General features: G+C 38.2%; 1 protein-coding gene and 1 pseudogene across 5 annotated transcripts in view; one reads left to right on the forward strand and one right to left on the reverse strand.

Annotated features, from left to right (window-relative positions):
- The first annotated feature begins 1,627 nt into the window (after positions 1 to 1,627).
- Positions 1,628 to 17,609, forward strand: part of COMMD10 (COMM domain containing 10) — a 150,764-nt gene continuing 134,782 nt past the window's right edge. For 2 of the 5 annotated variants that reach the window (XM_037141794.2, XM_053665312.1), the window contains exons 1-4: positions 1,628 to 1,713; positions 2,685 to 2,775; positions 6,538 to 6,648; positions 16,375 to 16,530. In XM_037141794.2, the coding sequence (XP_036997689.2) occupies positions 1,673 to 1,713; positions 2,685 to 2,775; positions 6,538 to 6,648; positions 16,375 to 16,530 (399 nt within the window). In that variant the 5' untranslated portion in view covers positions 1,628 to 1,672. Of the gene's footprint in view, positions 1,714 to 1,757; positions 1,949 to 1,980; positions 2,060 to 2,684; positions 2,776 to 6,537; positions 6,649 to 16,374; positions 16,531 to 17,609 lie in introns of those variants that run through there. The other 3 variants (XM_037141796.2, XM_037141795.2, XM_037141797.2) reach the window with 3 other exon arrangements.
- LOC119046671 (non-histone chromosomal protein HMG-14-like) lies at positions 15,688 to 16,031 on the reverse strand (annotated as a pseudogene).

The raw sequence follows: 17,609 nt of genomic DNA on the forward strand, positions 1-17,609 counted from the left end.
GCATCACAGAACTTAATTCTCACCACAGTTACAGAAGAGCAGACATTGTTCTCACCCCCATTTTGCAGATCAGGAACAGGAAAGTGGGGTTAAATGTTCTAGGTTATGTGGGTCTGGGACTCAACTGAGCTTGATGCTCTTTTGCTCAAAATCCCAGCTATAATTTTGAAGGCAACTGAGGAGGATGGAAAATTTCACTAGATTCAAAAGGGATTTAGCTGGTTAGTACCTTTACTTCAGGCAATGAATCAAGACGAGAGGGAAATGATTCAAACGTTGATTTAAGTGGGACTCTTTTCAAGTTGTGGCAGGTAGGGTAATATGTTTGTATCAGAACCTCTAATTTATGTAGATTCATATACATCTTTTTTACATATTGCAGCATTGCAGAGTACGTGGAGTGTTGTGATACTAAATGTATTTGTATAATTGACTCAATTATCCGTGTCGGTATTATTGACATTTAATTTGCAACCTGGCTCCTCCTCTCCGTTAGGGATGTTTTTGGGCTGCTGAAGGAATGCCAACTAATTTAAATAATAATTTAAGTAAAACATAATTAGGTAGGAAAATTAAATTCAATCTTTTGCCAGCTCCTGAAAATTCTATATCTGAAATGCAACTCTAATCCATCCACTATCTGTTTATTTTCCGATGCCATTTTACTACCACAGGATTTTATTGCTTTCCGTAGATTATTGCAAGTTTTTTATCTGGCTTTTTTCTTTACCTCTTTCCAATCCAACCGTTATTCTGCTGATAGTAACCTTAAGACAAACAAACAAAGAAAAACAAATAAACCAGTTCTCATTACAGAAATTTCTTTGCTTGAAAACATTTGATGGCTCTCAATTTTTCACCAGATTAATTAAGTGCACAGGCCACAACACGTTATTCAAGGTTTCTTCATGTCACCTTCCCTAATCCTACCTCGGATGCCTTATCACTGTTCCCGCCTCCGAATTCCCTCACCGCAATGCAAGTTTTTCTCATAGGTAAACAAAAGTATATGTGAACCCTTGCTGTCTCTCTCTACTTACTCTCCTGTGAGATCCTCAATGGGAATTTTTGTGGGGTTTTATCTGGCCCACTCTGCAGTACCTAACCTAGTGCCTGACTCCAAAGAGGGAGCAACAAATACTGTCCATTTCTGCTGCCGGCAAACCCAGCGGGCAGAAATTTTGGTCTTTTGTATCCCAAGTGCCTAGCATAGCACTTGACACATAGTAGGCGCTCAACAATAGGCGCTCAAAGAGTACTGTTGAACAAATGAAGGTATGTAGACAATCTCCATGTCGCGCCCTGCAGAGCAAGTATATAATATGCATATATATATACACACACGCCTAAACATACTTACGCTTATACACGCATATTACGTACATAACACAAAAACACACACATCCATACCCAAGTATATATAATTAGTAAATATATAAATATAAATAAATTATAAGTCTACAGCCTGAAATCCGAACAGGCTAGAAAGGCAGGGCTGAGGACCGTGCGATCCTGCAGGACCGCAGGGCAGAACCCAGTGCTGGGTCCGCAAGAGCCCTCGAACCTGGAGAGCGCTGCGCGGCTTGGCCCTTCCGCGTTTCCGTCCGCCGCCGCCTCCATTGGTTGGGCTCGGAGCAGCTGACTGGTAGCTCTGGGCGTGGGAGCAACGAGGATGGCGGCGCCCGCGGCACTGATCCTGCGGGAGAGCCCTAGGTAGCGGTCTGGCTGGGCACTTGCGGTAGCCGGCCCCTGGGTGGCGCGGCCGGGGTCGGAGTAAGGCAGCGCCCCGCTGTCTGTCGCCCTGGCGCCCACGCGGGGCCCCCTTCCGGAGGTGGGAGGCGGGGCTGTCCTAGTTGCAGTGCGGGTCCAGCCATAGTGCACGGGGCTCTGGCCCCGCCACCTCGCCGTGGTTCACCTGCGCGAGGTCACGGTGCGCCTGGCCGCTGAGGTCAGTGCTGCGGTGGGTGGAAGCTGTCAGTGTTCGCAGGGTGTACTGTCAGCTCTACCCAGGCCTCCCTGGAGTAATGCTGAGTAACGTGGGGAGGTGTTCCGTTTACGTGTAAATTCTCTTTCTGACATTCTGATGATGAGAAAGGCTCCCTTTGGTGCTGGACGGCCCTTAAACCTAACACCTGTCAATATCCCTTTTCCATGGAGACAGAATTAGGCCCCAGGCCAGTCGTAATTTGAAAACATTGCTTTTGTTTTCATTTTGTTTATTTTTACTTAATTTCTGTTTATGGTAGGTAAGGTCAGCTGTCCATGGTGGTGATATGAAATTCTCTTCTAAAGTAAAATTATTTAAGCAAAAATGACTCCATGTAATGAAGAGTAATTAAATCATAGTGAGGTGGTATGTGGATGCTGACAAAGTGCTGAAGTACTGGGTTGGCCAAAAAGTCCGTTAAAATTTTTTGGTAGGTTTGCTCTATAGCGCTTAGTTGTCTTTAACTTCATTTGAAACAATTTTGTTAGGTTGTATTGTGACAGCTGTCAAGTCCGTGTTAAACAAATGCCGGTTGTCATCTTTTTCTGTGTTTCACTCAGGCTTACCTTAGAGCAATCAGAGTCGTTGAAATGAAGACTTACAGACAACTTCAGCTATAAACATGTGTACTAGATAGAGCAAGTATAGTTGCACTTGGAAAGCTCACATAAAAACTTTGTTTTACTAATTTATTTAGCATGAAAAAAGCAGTGTCGCTGATAAATGCAATAGATATAGGAAGATTTCCACGATTGCTCACCCGAATTCTTCAAAAACTTCACCTGAAGGTTTGTACTTTTGCATTTGTATAATTTACAATACTTTCTTATGATTCCACTGAAACTCTGTTTCTACTTATAGAACATTTTGCAAAGTATAGTGTTTCCCATTGTGTCTTTGAGAACACCAGGACTTTAGAAAGTTTGATAACGTCCCTTGGTCAAAAGTTTTTATAGTAAATATTTAAGGGTGAATACAGTGTGCAGAATTTTCCAGATGTGTTTGACCTTGGAACATTTATCATGGTATATATTTTGGGACTAAGGTTCTGTGGAACATGCTTTGGGAAATTCTGATTTTATGACTCCATTATTCCTCTTAAAAATAATTCTGTGGTGTCAGTCAGTATTTAATCCTTCATTTAATCTTTGACTTTTATTTCAAGAGTTAGTAATTCACTGCTTGCTCACCAGTCTAAGTTAACTTTATCAGGTTATAAAAATTTAATTTCATCTGTCACATGTTTATGGAACACCCTCTAACTGTTCTGCCTGGTGCCAGGCATCACCATTAAACAAGAACTTGGACTCTTTCCTCTTTTTTCTTCTTGGCCAGGAGTCAGCCCAAAGCTCTTTCTCCCTCTGAACTGTCTCTCAAATCCAAGTTCTCTTTATAGTCCTAGTTCAGATTCTTATATTTTTTCTTTGGACACAATAATTACCTTCAAACTGGCATCTTTAGTCTCTCCCTTCCTATTGCTTCTTCATAATGCTATTTCATTTATCATTTGGATAAAAATATTTCTCCAGATATTTTTTCTAAAAAAGAATTGATCATATCAAAGCCATAAATGGTTTTCCTTTGCCCCATGGGAAAAAGTTCAAAATCCTTAACATTATATTATACTAACATTATAATATAGGCATAACCTATATTCTCCCCCCTTTGCAAGTACTCCAGTTACACTAGACTGTGCTTTTTTACTAGAACTTTTTTTACTAGAATTTTTCAACTTTGTGTTTGTGTTTGCATTCTTTTTCCTTTACCTACGATGTCCTCTTTCCCTTCTCTAGTGAATAAACTAGTTTTCATCTTTCAGGGATTTTAGTTTCATTCTCAGCAGTTTTTCTCTCTTCTGTGCTTCTAAAACACTTGGTTCATTATCTCCCCACTTTAGTACTTTAGTATCATAAGCATTTGTTTCATGATTACAGGATCTTTCTCTAACCTTGAATACCTGAGTATTATGTCTTACTCATTTTAATCTTTCCTGTACCTAATACATTGATACTTTTCCAGTCGGCACTCAATAACTATTCTTGGAGGTAATTTCTTCTTTGCCATGGGAAACACAAAACAAACATAAGTCCTTTAAATTCCTATCTGTAAGGAATTTGCTATTTGCAAGTACATCTCTCCCTTTGTGACTGCTACCATGCTACTGGCTTTTCATTATTAGCTCATAGTGGAATTAATGTGGCAACTTTAGGAAGTAGGTACCATTTCATCTTTATGTTATTGGTAAAGAAACTGAGATAGAGACTAGATAAATAATTTACCCAAGATCACACAGCTCACGAGTAAGGCAGTCTGTTCCAGAATCTCTCTCTTTACTCCATTACAATAAACCTCAGAAAAGGGTATGAAATAGTATGTGAATCTGTCTAAAAGTAAATGATGAAGGCAGTTTATACAGAAGTTGTGCTTTGATTCTGAGCTGTTAGGTGGCTGCCTTTGTAAGCATACATTTAAACAATGTGGGTTAAACAGTTCTTATGTACATCTTTGGTTCTTCCTACTGAGAGAGGATGGAACATTTTTCAGAGAAAATTGTGATGTGTATTTTGCCTTTGACCCTGTCAGTCACCTCTGGAGTGGATGATAAGTTAGTGTTTATCTTGGAGTAACTGTGGCTGAAGCATTCCAGAGATGCCTGAATGCAGTACCGTCCCAGGTAGGGGAGTGAAGATGAGGAGGTGTGGTTATTTTATTGAGAGCTGAAGCAACTGAGACCAGAAAGGAGTGTGTGTGAATATTCGCTTTGTAAGAGAATCTGGAAAGGTGTGGTTTGGTTTTGTCCCCCTGGACCATTTCAGGGAGTGTTCTTCCAGAAGGGCTTCTATTGTGATAAGAGCTTTTATCAAGTAAGATTTGTAGAGACATTCAGGATCTGCCAGCTTTCTTTTATTTCCTTTTCGTCTGTCAAATTGTCCTTTGCCTTCCAATGAGCAGAGAGCCTTTAGAACAGTGAGACCTGACTAGATTGATGAAGTTTAGAGATTTAGTTGCTATACTAAATGATACCAGCTTAGCACATTATTTTACCAAGCTTAATTTGTTTATGGGCAGAGATAATCTATTTGGTCCAGACTGGTTCCTTGGAACCCTAGTAGGATTGAACATAGGAAACTAAGACAGCTTAGGTATAGAAAATGGGCATATCTAAGCATGGGTCTGGGAGTCCACTCTGAACTGGCCATCTTCCTGGCCAGGGAAATGTGCAGGACAGTCCTGCACAAAGAATTGTCCCATCCATCATGCTCATAGAGTCTGAATTGGGAAATACTGAGGCAAGTCAGACCATCTGCCATAGCTAGGAACTTAGAAATAAACATTTATTGCTTCTGAGTTTCAAAAATAACGGTTACAAGTCATGCAATTAAAAAACAACTCATGTACTTTGCTCCTAGGAGACTTTTAGCCCCTCACACAAAGCTTGTTAATGTCTCTACACTGGGCGTCTAGCTCTGAGAGGTCAGGTATCTGGGTTCCTGGGTAGACTAGAGACGGCCAACTGGGGGATGGAGCTGCCGCTACAATGAAGCATGTAGGGCAGTTTCAGGAATTGCCTGTTGATCGTGGCATGAAATGGGAGAATTCTGAAAATCAGAAGAAATATAAAAGCACAGAATTCTGAGGGTTGTTTTTACTGAAGTGAAAAATTATAGATGTATTCTTGGAGTTCTTAAGGATACTGCAGCCCAGAACTTTGATGTTTGTAATTATGACCTGAGTCAGCATTAGAATTAGTTTAGTCCCATATACTTTATTTACAGAATTCTAGAATGGATGCCATACATTTTAGAAACGTTTCTTCCACATTTTAAAAAGTCCATTCATTTGGTAGATTTATTTGTGAGTACCACTGTACTTCCCCGTGATGATAGAGAGAGGAATCTCTTTAACATACAGGACAATCACACGTGTAAACCCCAGCATGTGGACATCTGAGGATATTTTTGGTTGTTCCAGTGTGGAGGGAGCCGCTCGCGTTCAGTGCTCTGGGACTGTAAATGCCTTACCTATGCAGGATAGTCCTTCACACAAAAAAAGTAGTCTCACCTATGGACCAAAAAAAGGGGTCGCTTGTCAATGTTTTTGTGTGTCTTTTTAACTAGAGGCTGGTATCCCTGAGGACGTGAATTGTCTGTGTAGCACATAATAGATACTCAGTAAATGTTTTGAATGAATGAAGGTGGAAATTACTATTAATCATTAATTTTTTGGAAATTACTATATTATTAACATTTTGAGGTTTTACCTTCTAACTTTTTTGTAAATATCCATTAGTTATGGTATTTACTGTTATTTTTCACCTCCATATATTTTAAAATACTGTTTTTTAAAAATGAGCTTTATCTGGCAATATCCAGATACTGAACTGTGCCATGATTTTGAGACATTGAAATTTTATAAACACATGACTTTCTTTTACCTAAGAATTACTTTTTCTTTTAGAATCTCATTTTGCATATGACTAAATGAATCTTCTGAGTACCTGAGTTTTGAATACCTGAACGTATTCTAATAGATGGCTTTTTGCACTGCAGGCCGAGAACAGTTTCAGTGAAGAAGAGGAAGAAAAACTTCAAGCTGCATTTTCTCTAGAGAAACAAGATCTTCACCTAGTTCTTGAAACAATATCATTCATTTTAGAACAGGTATTTTTATTGCCCCAAAGTTTCGAACCATTGTTGTTTAGTATGTTTGTATCGCTATGATATGTATAACATTTTTAAAAAGTATGTAGATGGAACCTGTGAGTATATTTTAATCAAGAATTTTAATGTAGTAAAAAAAATATTTGAATGTGTGATTCCCCTTATCCCCACAGTATTGTATTCTGCAAAAACAGTCTTAATGTTGAGTAGTGTGAAGAGAGTGTTTTAACAATATGAATCAATACTTTATTTACTTAAGACATTTGTAAAAGATTTTAATTCATTGTTACTTGGTATAATAACTTGGAAAATGAATACTCTTTATTTAAAATGTGTAATAAATGATTTTGGGTGACTTGACTAAAATGATAAGTGAAACATTTAGAAAAGAAATAGATGTCAAAGGACTTTGTCACTCAATTTCTTCAAACTGAGCTGCCCTTCTGCACCCTTCCTTTCATCCAGGGAAGGATGAACAGTTTATTCTGTAAGATCCCTTTAAGTCACATCTCGTTTCCCTGTAGCCTTGACCTCTCATACTTGCAGTTTTCCCCTTACTTGGATTGCTTTTATCTTTGGCTCTTCATAGTAGAGCACTTTATCTTTCATTGTTTCATGGGTGTCAGTAATAACTTCTCTTTGTTTTGAATTTGGGGGGTCTAGGATCTTATATGTGTGTGTGTGTGTATGCCACATGTGCCTACACATCTTATATATACCTAGCACATTGCTGGGCTTAAAATAGATTCTCAATAAACTTCTGTTGATTGATTAAATAGAATACTTGTGAAATTATGTTTTTCTTTTTAAAAAATTTTTCTTCTTTTAAAATTTATTTATTTTAATTGTTGTTCAAGTACAGTCTTCTGTCTTTTCCTCCCATCCCAGCCCACCCCCCCCCATTTCCACTCCCCTTAGTTTTGGTCCATTTGTCCTTTGTACTAGTTCCTGTAAACCCTTCCTCTTTTCCCCTGACATTCCCTTCCCTCTCCCTTCTGGTCACTGTCTGCCTGTTCTCTATTTCAGTGTTTTTGGTTATATTTTGCTTGCTTGTTTGTTTTGTTGTTTAGGTTCCTGTTAAAGGTGAGATCATATGGTATTTGTCTTTTACCGCCTGGCTTATTTCACTCAGCATAATGCTTTCCAGTACCATCCATGCTGTTGCAAAGGGTAGTAGTTCCTTCTTTCTTTCTGCTGCATAGAATTCCATTGTGTATATGTACCATGATTTTTTGATCCATTCATTTACTGACAGGCACCTAAGTTGCTTCCAGCTCTTGGCTATTGTAAATTGTGCTGCTATGAACATTGTGGTGCATAGGTTCTTTTGGATTGGTGTTTTCAGGGTTCTTAGGATATAATCCTAGCAGTGGAATTGCTGGGTCAAAAGGCAGATCCATTTTTAGTTTTCTTAGAAAATTCCATACTGTTTCCCATAGTGGTTGTACCAGTCTGCAATCCCACCAAGAGTGAACTAGGGTCCCCCTTTCCCCACAACCTCTCCGACACTTGTAGTTTGTTGCTTTGTTTATGATAGCCATCCTGACTGGTGTAAAGTGGTATCTCATTGTGGTTTTAATTTGCATCTCTCTGATAGCTAGCAATATTGAGCATCTCTTCATGTGTCTCTGAATGTTCTGTATGTTCTCCTTGGAGAAGTGTCTGTTCAAGTCCTTTGCCCATTTTTTAATTGGGTTGGTTGTCTTCTTAGAGTGGAGTTGTGTAAGTTCTTTGTATATTTTGGAGATTAAACCTTTGTCTGAGGTATCATTGGCAAATATGTTTTCCCATACAGTTGGTTGTCTTGCTATTTTAATACTGTTTTCTTTAGCCACGCAGAATCTTTTTATTTTGATGAGATCCCATTTGTTTATTTCCTTTATGTCCCTTGTTCTAGGGGACATATCAGTAAAAATGTTGCTGCGTGAAATATCTGAGATTTTCCTGCCAGTGTTCTCTAGGACTTTAATGATGTCATGGCTTATATTTAAGTCTTTTATCCAACTTGAATTTATTTTAGTGTATGGTATAAGTTGGTGCTTGAGTTTCATTTTTTTTCATGTAACTGTCCAGTTCTCTCAACACCATTTGTTAAAGAGACTATTTTTACTCCATTTTATGTTGCTACCCCCTTTGTCAAATATTAATTGACTGTAGAGAGCTGGGTTGATTTCTGGGCTCTCTGTTCTGTTCCATTGGTCTATGTGCCTGTTTTTATGCCAGTACCAGGCTGTTTTGATTACAGTGGCCTTGTAATACAGTTTGGTATCAGGTATTGTGATCCCTCCTACTTTGTTCTTCTTTCTCAAAATTACAGCTGCTATTCGGGGTCGTTTATGGTTCCATATAAATTTTTGAAGTGTTTGGTCTATATCTGTGAACTATGTCATTGGTACTTTAATAGGTATTGCATTGAATCTTTAAATTGCTTTGGGTAGTATAGACATTTTGATGATGTTAATTCTTCCAATCCATGAACAAGGTATATGTTTCCATTTGTTTGTGTCTTCCTTGATTTCTTTCTTCAGTGTTGCGTAGTTTTCTGCATACAGGTCTTTTACCTCCTTGGTTAGGTTTATTCCTAGGTATTTTATTTTTCTTTTTGCTATAGTAAATGGGATTTTTTCCTTGATTTCTGCTTCTGCATTTTGGTATACAAAAATGCCTTTGATTTCTGGATATTGACTTTGTAACCTGCTGTTTTGCCAAATTCATTAATTAGTTCGAGCAGTTTTTTGGGTAGAGTCTATAGGATTTTCCATGTACACTATCATGTCATCTGCAAACAGTGACAGTTTTGTTTCCTCCTCTCCGATTTGGATACCTTTTATTTCCTTTTCTTGTCTGATCGCTGTGGCTAAAACTTCCAATACTGTATTGATTAGAAGTGGTGAAAGTGGACAACCTTGTCTTATTCCTGATCTTAGTGGAAAAGCTTTTAGTTTTTGCCCATTGAGTATGATATTGGCTGTAGGTTTCTCATAAATGGCCTTTATTGTATTGAGGAATGCTCCCTCTAGTCCCACTTTGCTGAGTGTTTTTATCATAAATGGGTGTTGTACCTTATTAAAAGCTTTTTCCGAATCTGTTGATATGATCATGTGGTTTTTGTCTTTGCTTTTGTTTATGTGATGTATTACATTTACTGATTTGCGAATATTGAACCATCCTTGCATCCCTGGGATGAATCCCACTTGGTCATTGTGTATGATCTTTTTAACGTATTGTTGGATGTGATTTGCCAATATTTTGTTGAGGATTTTAGCATCTATGTTCATCAGCGATATTGGCCTGAAATTTTCTTTCTTTGTTTTGTCTCTATCTGGCTTTGGGATTAGGATGATGCTAGCTTCATAAAAAGAGTTTGGGAGTCTTTTATCAATTCGGATTTTTTTGAATAGTCTGTGGAGAATAGGGGTTAGCTCTTCCTTAAATGCTTTGTGGAATTCTCTTGTGAAACTGTCTGGTCCGGGGCTTTTGTGTGACGGGAGATTTTTGATTATTGCTTCAATTTCATCTGCTGGTATTGGTCTGTTCAGGCTTTCTGTTTCTTCATTCGGTTTTGGAAGATTATATTTTTCTAGAAATGTGTCCATTTCCCCTAGGTTTTCCAATTTTTTGGCATACAGTTCTTCATAGTAATTTCTTACAATCCTTTGTATTTCTGTGGTGTCAGTTGTAATCTTTCCTCTTTCATTTCTGATTGTGTTTATTTGGGTTCTCTTTTTTTCTAGATGAGCCTACTTAAAGGCTTGTTGATTTTGTCTATTTTCTCAGAGAACCAACTCCTGCATTCATTGATCCTTAGAATTGTGCTTTTAGTCTCTATGTCATTTAATTCTGCTCTGATCTTGGTTATTTCCTCCCTTCCTCTTGTTCTGGGCTGTCTTTATTGTTGTGTCTCCAGTTCTTGTAGGTGTAGGGTTAAGTTGTTTGAAATGTTTCTATCTTCTTTAGGTAGGCCTGTATTACTATGAACTTCCCTCTCAGGACTGCCTTTGCTGTGTCCCATAAGTTTTGGGTTGTTGTGAGTTCGTTTTCATTTGTTTCCAGAAACTTTTTGATTTCTTCCCTAATTTCATTCTTGACCCATTCATTGTTTAATAGCATACCATTCAGTCTCCATGATTTTGGGTATTTTGGGTTTTTTCCTTTGGGGTTGGTTTCCAGTTTCAGTTCCTTGTGGTCAGAGAAAATGCTTGGTATGATTTCAAACTTCTTGAATTTGTTGAGGCTTGTTTTGTGTCCTATCATGTGGTCTGTCTTTGAAAGTGTTTCATGTGCATTTGAAAAGAATGTATATTTAGCTTCTTTGGGATGAAGAGCTCTATAAATATCAGTCAAGTCCATTTTATCTAGGGCGTTGTTCAATGCCACAATATCTTTGCTGATAGTTTGTTTGGAAGATCTGTCTATTTTTGACAGTGGTGTGTTAAAATTGCCTACTATAATTGTGTTGCTGTCAATAACTTTCTTGAAGTCCTCTAAGATTTTCTTTATATATTTGGGTGCTCCTATGTTGGGTGCATATATATTTACAATATTTATGTCTTCCTGGTAGATTCTTCCCTTGACTATTATGAAGTGACCCTCTGTGTCTCTCTTTATGGCCCTTTTTTTGAAGTCTATTTTGTCTGATACGAGTAGTGATATCCCCAGCTTTTTATTCCTGACTGTTTGCTTAGAAAATTTGTTTCTAGCTCCTCACTGTTAGTCTGTGATGGTCTTTTGTCCTGAGGTGGTCTCTTGTAGGCAGCATATGTGTGGGTCATGCTTTCTTATCCATTCAGGTATTCTGTGTCTTTTGATTGGAGCATTTAATGCATTTACGTTTAAGGTTATTATTGATAGGTACTTATTCATTGCCATTTTTGTACCTGTGTTCCTCTCTGTCTCCCTCTTTTCCTTCCTTTCCTTAAAGCAGTCCTTTTAGTATTTCTTGTAGAGTTAGTTTGGTGGAGGCGTATTCTTTTAGACTTCTTTTGTTTTGGAAGCTCTTCATTTGGCCTTCTATCTTGATTGAGAGCCTTGTTGGGTAAAGTAGCCTGGGTTGCAGGCCTCTGGTTCTCATCACTTGGAATATTTCTTGCCATTCTCTTCTTGCTTGAAGTGTTTCCATTGAGAAGTCAGCTGCTAACTTTATTGGGGCTCCCTTGTATGTTACTTCCTTTTTCTCCCTTGCTGCTTTAAAGATTCTCTCTTTGTCTTGGAATTTTGCCATTTTAATGATGATATGTCTTGAAGTGGGCCTTTTTGTGTTCCTCTTGATTGGGACTGTCTGTGTTTCCTGGATTTGTGAGACTTTTTCTCTCATCAAATTAGGGAAGTTTTCTCTCATTACTCGTTCAAATACATTTTCTATCCCTTGTTCTTCTTCTTCTCCTTCTGGTATCCCCATTATTTGGATAATATTATGTTTCATATTGTCTTGCATTTCTCTTAATCCCTCTTTATTCTTTCTGAGCCTCTTTTGTTTTTTCTTGCTCTTTATGGGATTTTTTTTCCTACTTTGTCCTCCAACTCGCTAATCTGATCTTCTTCTTCATAGATTCTGCTTTTGATTCCTTCTACTGTGTTCTTCAGTTCAGAAATTGTATTCTTCATTTCCTCTTGGCCCTTGCTGATAGTTTCTATTTTCTTTTTCACATTAATATAGTTTGCAGTGAGTTCATTGTAGGTCCCCTGTAGTTTCTGGCAGCTCATTGTGAGCTCTTTGAACTTCCTGGTAACCAGCGCTTTGAATTCAGTATCTGATAGTTGACTTGCCTCTATTACATTCTTTCTGAGGGTTCCTCCTTTCCTTTCATTTGGGGATTGTTTCTTTGTCTTCCCATTGTTTGTGAGAATCTTCTTTTTAGCTTTAGCTTCTTACATTGATTTGTTCTGGCTTACTGGGTTTATGGTATGAACTGTGGTATAATACCTGTGAGATTCAGTGGTGTAGTCTCCTTGATCTCCCCTGCTCACTGGTCTTGGGCTGTCCTTAATGTTGGCTCTGAGTTTGTCTTTGGGTTGTGGTTGTGTTTGAGTCTTTCTTTTGTGGGTCCTTCCTTCCAGCTAGTGGACTGATGGTCCCTCCGTCTACCACCTGTTGTAATTTCTTGTGCTGGTGAGGGCAGGTTGTGTTGAAGCTAGTTCTTCTGTGTATACAAGGTTTTGAGGATTCTCTTTTGCTCTCGTTTAGTTGTTTGTACTGGGTAGTTTCTCCACTATTTAGTTGTATTTCCAGATAGGTCCTGGATTGAGGTTTGTGTGGTTTCCACTCCCTCCGTCACCTTCTTCTGTTGTTATCTGTTGGCAGTTCCTTTGTTGTCAGGTTTCCTCTTCCAGTGGGTATCCTGGTGTTCACCACTTCCACCTACTCTTTTTTGTGATCAGTTGGAGGGGAAGGGAAAATGGTTTATGACAGTAGGAGAGTATTCTATGGTATTTACAGTGTCAGCTGGTAGAGAAGAGATAGGAGGTCCTTTGGCTATGCATAGTATTAACTGTAATGTTCAACCCAACTAGCCACTTTTTAGGAAGGATGGAAAGAAGATAAAACTCTTGTTGGGAAGGAAAGGCTTGTGAGTTGGATCTAGAAAGCAGTGAGGTTGTGGGAGGTCAGATTCTGAGGTAAGGTGAGAGTAAAGGATAGTAAATAGGTGTAGTGTGTGAGAGAATAGAGTTAACCACTACAGTAATAGACTTCAGGGAACTGTGAAGTGGGCTAAGATCTAGGAGGCATGTTGCGAAGTATTTACAATTTTATGGAACAGCTATTATTTATAATAATATCAGAGCAAGAATCATATGACAGAATCTATGTGATCTGTATGACATGAATAGGGGGTATAGAACTTTGGGTAGTGTGTTAAAGGAGCACAAGTGACGTGAAGGGTAGTGAATTAGCAGTACACTGTGGAAGAGAGAACAGGGAAAACCTGTCAAATGATACAGTATAACCAGTCAATCAAAGAAGACTATACAGAAAGAAGAGGAATCCAAAAATACTATTAAAATAAAAGATGTAAGAATAATGAAAAATATATAAATATGCAGTAACTTGTGGTTTCTCTGCAATACCAAAGTGAGATTTGTCTCTGTGTCTCTACTGTTGGGATGCCCCCTCTTTCTGGACCTTTCACAGTTCCAAGTTTTTTGTCTGACTTGTGAGTAAAACAAACAAACAAACAAACAAACAAACAAGGCAGGAGAAGTGAGAAGGAAGAGATAAAATTGGAAAGAAAGGAAGGAGGAATAAAACCAGAAAGAATGAAAGAAGAAAAAATAATTGAAAGATAAAACAATAATAAAATTAAAAGCTTGAGACTAAAAGTCTCAGACTCCCAAGCCAGCGACCACAGACTCTGCGGATGATCACGGCCCTTGTGTGTTTGCCTCTGTCCTTATTTCCCTCTCTGCAACTTCAAGCAACCAGATCTCTCCTGTGCTGCTCAAACCCTGCTTGGCCAGCAAGGGAGGGAGCAGTTGACCCAACTCTCTCCCAAGGACTCTGTGGCAGGGCCGCTGCTCCCAAGGAGTCTGTGGTAGACCCAGCGCCAGTGCTGGGCCCGGGACTACAGCGCATCCTGTGCTGGTCCCTGGGACCTTATTGTCCTGCAGCTGTCTCCTTACTGTCTGGTCTTTCAGTGTTGACTACAGTTTATGGTCTCTTATTTTCATATATGCTGGGGTACTGTTGGCTGTTTGCTCTGTTCTTCTGTAGATCGGCCAGGTTTTTCTCCCGTGTGTGGGGGAAAGTGGAATCTGCTCCCTCCTACTCTGTCACCACCTTCCCAGTCTCTTGTGAAATTAAATTTTAAATAGTACTGTAGCTTCATGAGCATTCTAGTGACAGAGACTGTTAAAAGGACAAGCTGCCAAATATCTACTACATACACGCTTACACAGATTGCAGATCATAAGGATGGCGACCCTTGGTGAGCCTTCAGTAGAAGGAAGGGACTATCAAATAAGACAGAGTAGCATGGAATCTGTGAAGAAGTTGTTCCAGAATAATGTAAGTAATAGAACAGATATCACTGTTAAAATTTTTATAATATTTTATTGTATATTATCTAGGAAGTTGATACAGGGAAGGTAGTGTTGAGAAAGTGCTTCTTGGAAAATTTTGTTAGTTGGAAAACAAAACCATTGTTCACTTCTTTGAAATAATTAAGTGAAATGAAAATTTTTTTCTTTCATAATTGAGATTTTATTGGTTGTTCTGAGGATAAGTAAACATACATTCCAATTTGTGTACAATTCTTAACACATTTACCAAAAACCTAGCATGTAGTTGCGATTCTTTTCTAAACAGTTGTTCCAATAACTTTCTAGTTTAAAATTTGTAGGCTAATTTTCCTCAATAGAGCATCAAGTACCAGTATCTTCAAATGTGGATACATCAAAGTCCCACTAATTAACAGTTTACTATTATATATATTACAAATTTTAATATATATATATCATATATATATCTGACAATAATATATATATATATTAATCAAAATTTCAGTCTTTCACAGCACATCAACGAAGTTTCTAGGAATACTGGGCTACTACTACACTGGAGATGTTACAGTGTGCACAATATTCTGACAGGGGAGCCAAAATCAAGGAGTAGGTTTCTTGAAACAATTCTGCCAAAAACATGAGAATACAAGCAATTTAACATGCTCAGGACATACTAAATGCATGACTGACTCCAAATTGCCAGACTGACTCCAAATTGCCATTTAGTATGCTTTGTACTGTATTATAGGATATAAAAAGTAACCCCATCAATGGAATATTAAGCAGACACCCAAGACAATCAAAGATTCTCATATTTAATATCCTACTGTTTTCTGGTTGTACCAAAAAATAAAAAGTAGCGAACAATTTCACCTCTTAAAAAAATTTCCTCTTAAAAAAATGGGATGAGGTTGAATTCCCTCCTTAAAAATATTCCTAGAGCTACTAAAAAACTTACATTTACAAAATAGTTGATAAAAATATTCCTCTGGATTGTACAAGCAGGGAGAGAGGTCCCACTGATAAGGCATGGCATATGCCTTAATCGGACTTGGCTCCTTTCTCTGCTGCTTCATCTGAGGCTGGACTCTCCTCATTTTTAGACTCTGTTTTCTGCAGGTAGATCGTACTTGGGTTCAAGGTTAGCCGCTTTGGCTTGTTTTCCCTTCATTCCCTTTTCCCTTTCATTTGCACTTTTTTTGTCTGCATATTTATTCTTCCTTGCTGCCTTTTCTGGCTTTGTGTCTACTTTTGGAGGAGCAAGCTTAGCTGACAATTTTGCTGATCTGCTTCTTGGGCTCCTCCTTCACTGCACCCTTGGTGGAATTGACTTTCGTCCTTCCCAGACCTGGGCTGCCTGGGTGCTGCTGCTTCTCTGGCCGCCCAAGCTGCTTGGACCCACAGTGGGGGTGGTGGGAGAGCCCAGGACATAAAATTTTAATTAGGGCACCATTTACATAGCTAAATCATAGAAGTTTGGTGGATTTAGGATTGTTTACACCTCAGATAAAGCTGAAAAAGTTTAGCCTGAATAATTTAGGCCACTTAATCTAAGATCTTTCAGTCCTTGGAATGGTATATTATTTGTAAAATAATAAAACGTTTCTGCAATAGAAATGTGAAATATTCCTTTGATTTAAATTATTTAATATTAATTTTGTGTTTCATTATAGATCAAGGGCTCTGTATGAATATTTGAAATATATGTAATTTTTTTCTTTTTAATAGGCAGTATATTACAATGTGAAACCCACAGCTTTGCAGCAGCAGTTAGAGAACATTCATCTTCAACAAGACAAAGTAGAAGCATTTGTCAGTGCTTGGTCTTCCATGGGTCAAGAAACAGTTGAAAAATTCAGGCAGAGGATTCTTGCTCCCCAAAAGGTACGGGTTATGTTACCTCAAAGATACTTCTCAGTAGTATGTGGCCTAGGTCCGTCATGGCCTAGTAATGTTAGTGCCTAGATGATTATGCCTGGAGGTTTTCAGGATGACAACATTTTGTAGAGGGGTAGAGTCAGGTAAAAGAAAGTATATAGACAGCATTCCTGTAAAGGTATCTTCATACATGTTTGCTACCACAATGCGATTTAATTTTAACTTGCGCTTTACATATGCCTCTGTGACTTCAGAATAGGAATAAAAATCTTTTTCCCCCTTGAGGCCTTGGACAGAGTTGGTTATTCTTTTAACTATATATCTGTATATAAAACTTACTGCAATTTTACTGAAGTATGTAATTATTTGTTTCTGTGTTTCTGTGTTAGTGCCTAGCAGAATGCAGAAGGTAGTCAATATTTATTGAGTAACAAACAGTGAACAAAACGAACACCTTGGGAGAAATATAAAGCAATAAAATGGTCACAGAACTCTTTAGTTACCTTTTAGTCACCCTTAATGGAGGGTAAGATGATCACACAGATTTTGCCCTTTTTTTCCTGAGTTAACATACTAGTAATTGATTTTCAGATTTTCAGCCAACTTTATATTCCTGCGCTAAATCCTGGTCATGATGTGTAATCCTTTTTATGTGTTTCTGTATTTGATTTGCTAATAATTTGTTAAATATTTTTCTATCTATATTCATGAGGAATATTGGTCTGTACTTTCCTAGTGATGTCTTGTTTCTGTCAGGGTGATACTGGCCCTATAAAGTGAGTTGGAAAGTGGGCCCTGCCCTTTTGTTCTCTGGAAGACTTTGAAGGCTTGGTATTATTCTGCATTTCAGCAGCATTATAAGAGAGTCCCAGTAGGTCCATATCCTTGTCAACACTTCGTATTATCAGTTTTTTAAATTAAAACCACTGTATTAGGTTTGTAGTGGTGTCTTGTATTTTCACTTGCATTTTTCTAATAACATTATGTTGATTACCTTTTTATGCGCTTGCTGGCCATTTATATATATTTTTTGATCAAGTGTCTATTCAAACATTTGTCTAACTCTATATCCATATTATGACAAA

The sequence above is a fragment of the Artibeus jamaicensis genome, unplaced genomic scaffold (assembly GCF_021234435.1).
Source record: "Artibeus jamaicensis isolate MK-2021 breed Jamaican fruit bat unplaced genomic scaffold, CSHL_Jam_final contig_402, whole genome shotgun sequence".
Taxonomy (NCBI): domain Eukaryota; kingdom Metazoa; phylum Chordata; class Mammalia; order Chiroptera; family Phyllostomidae; genus Artibeus; species Artibeus jamaicensis.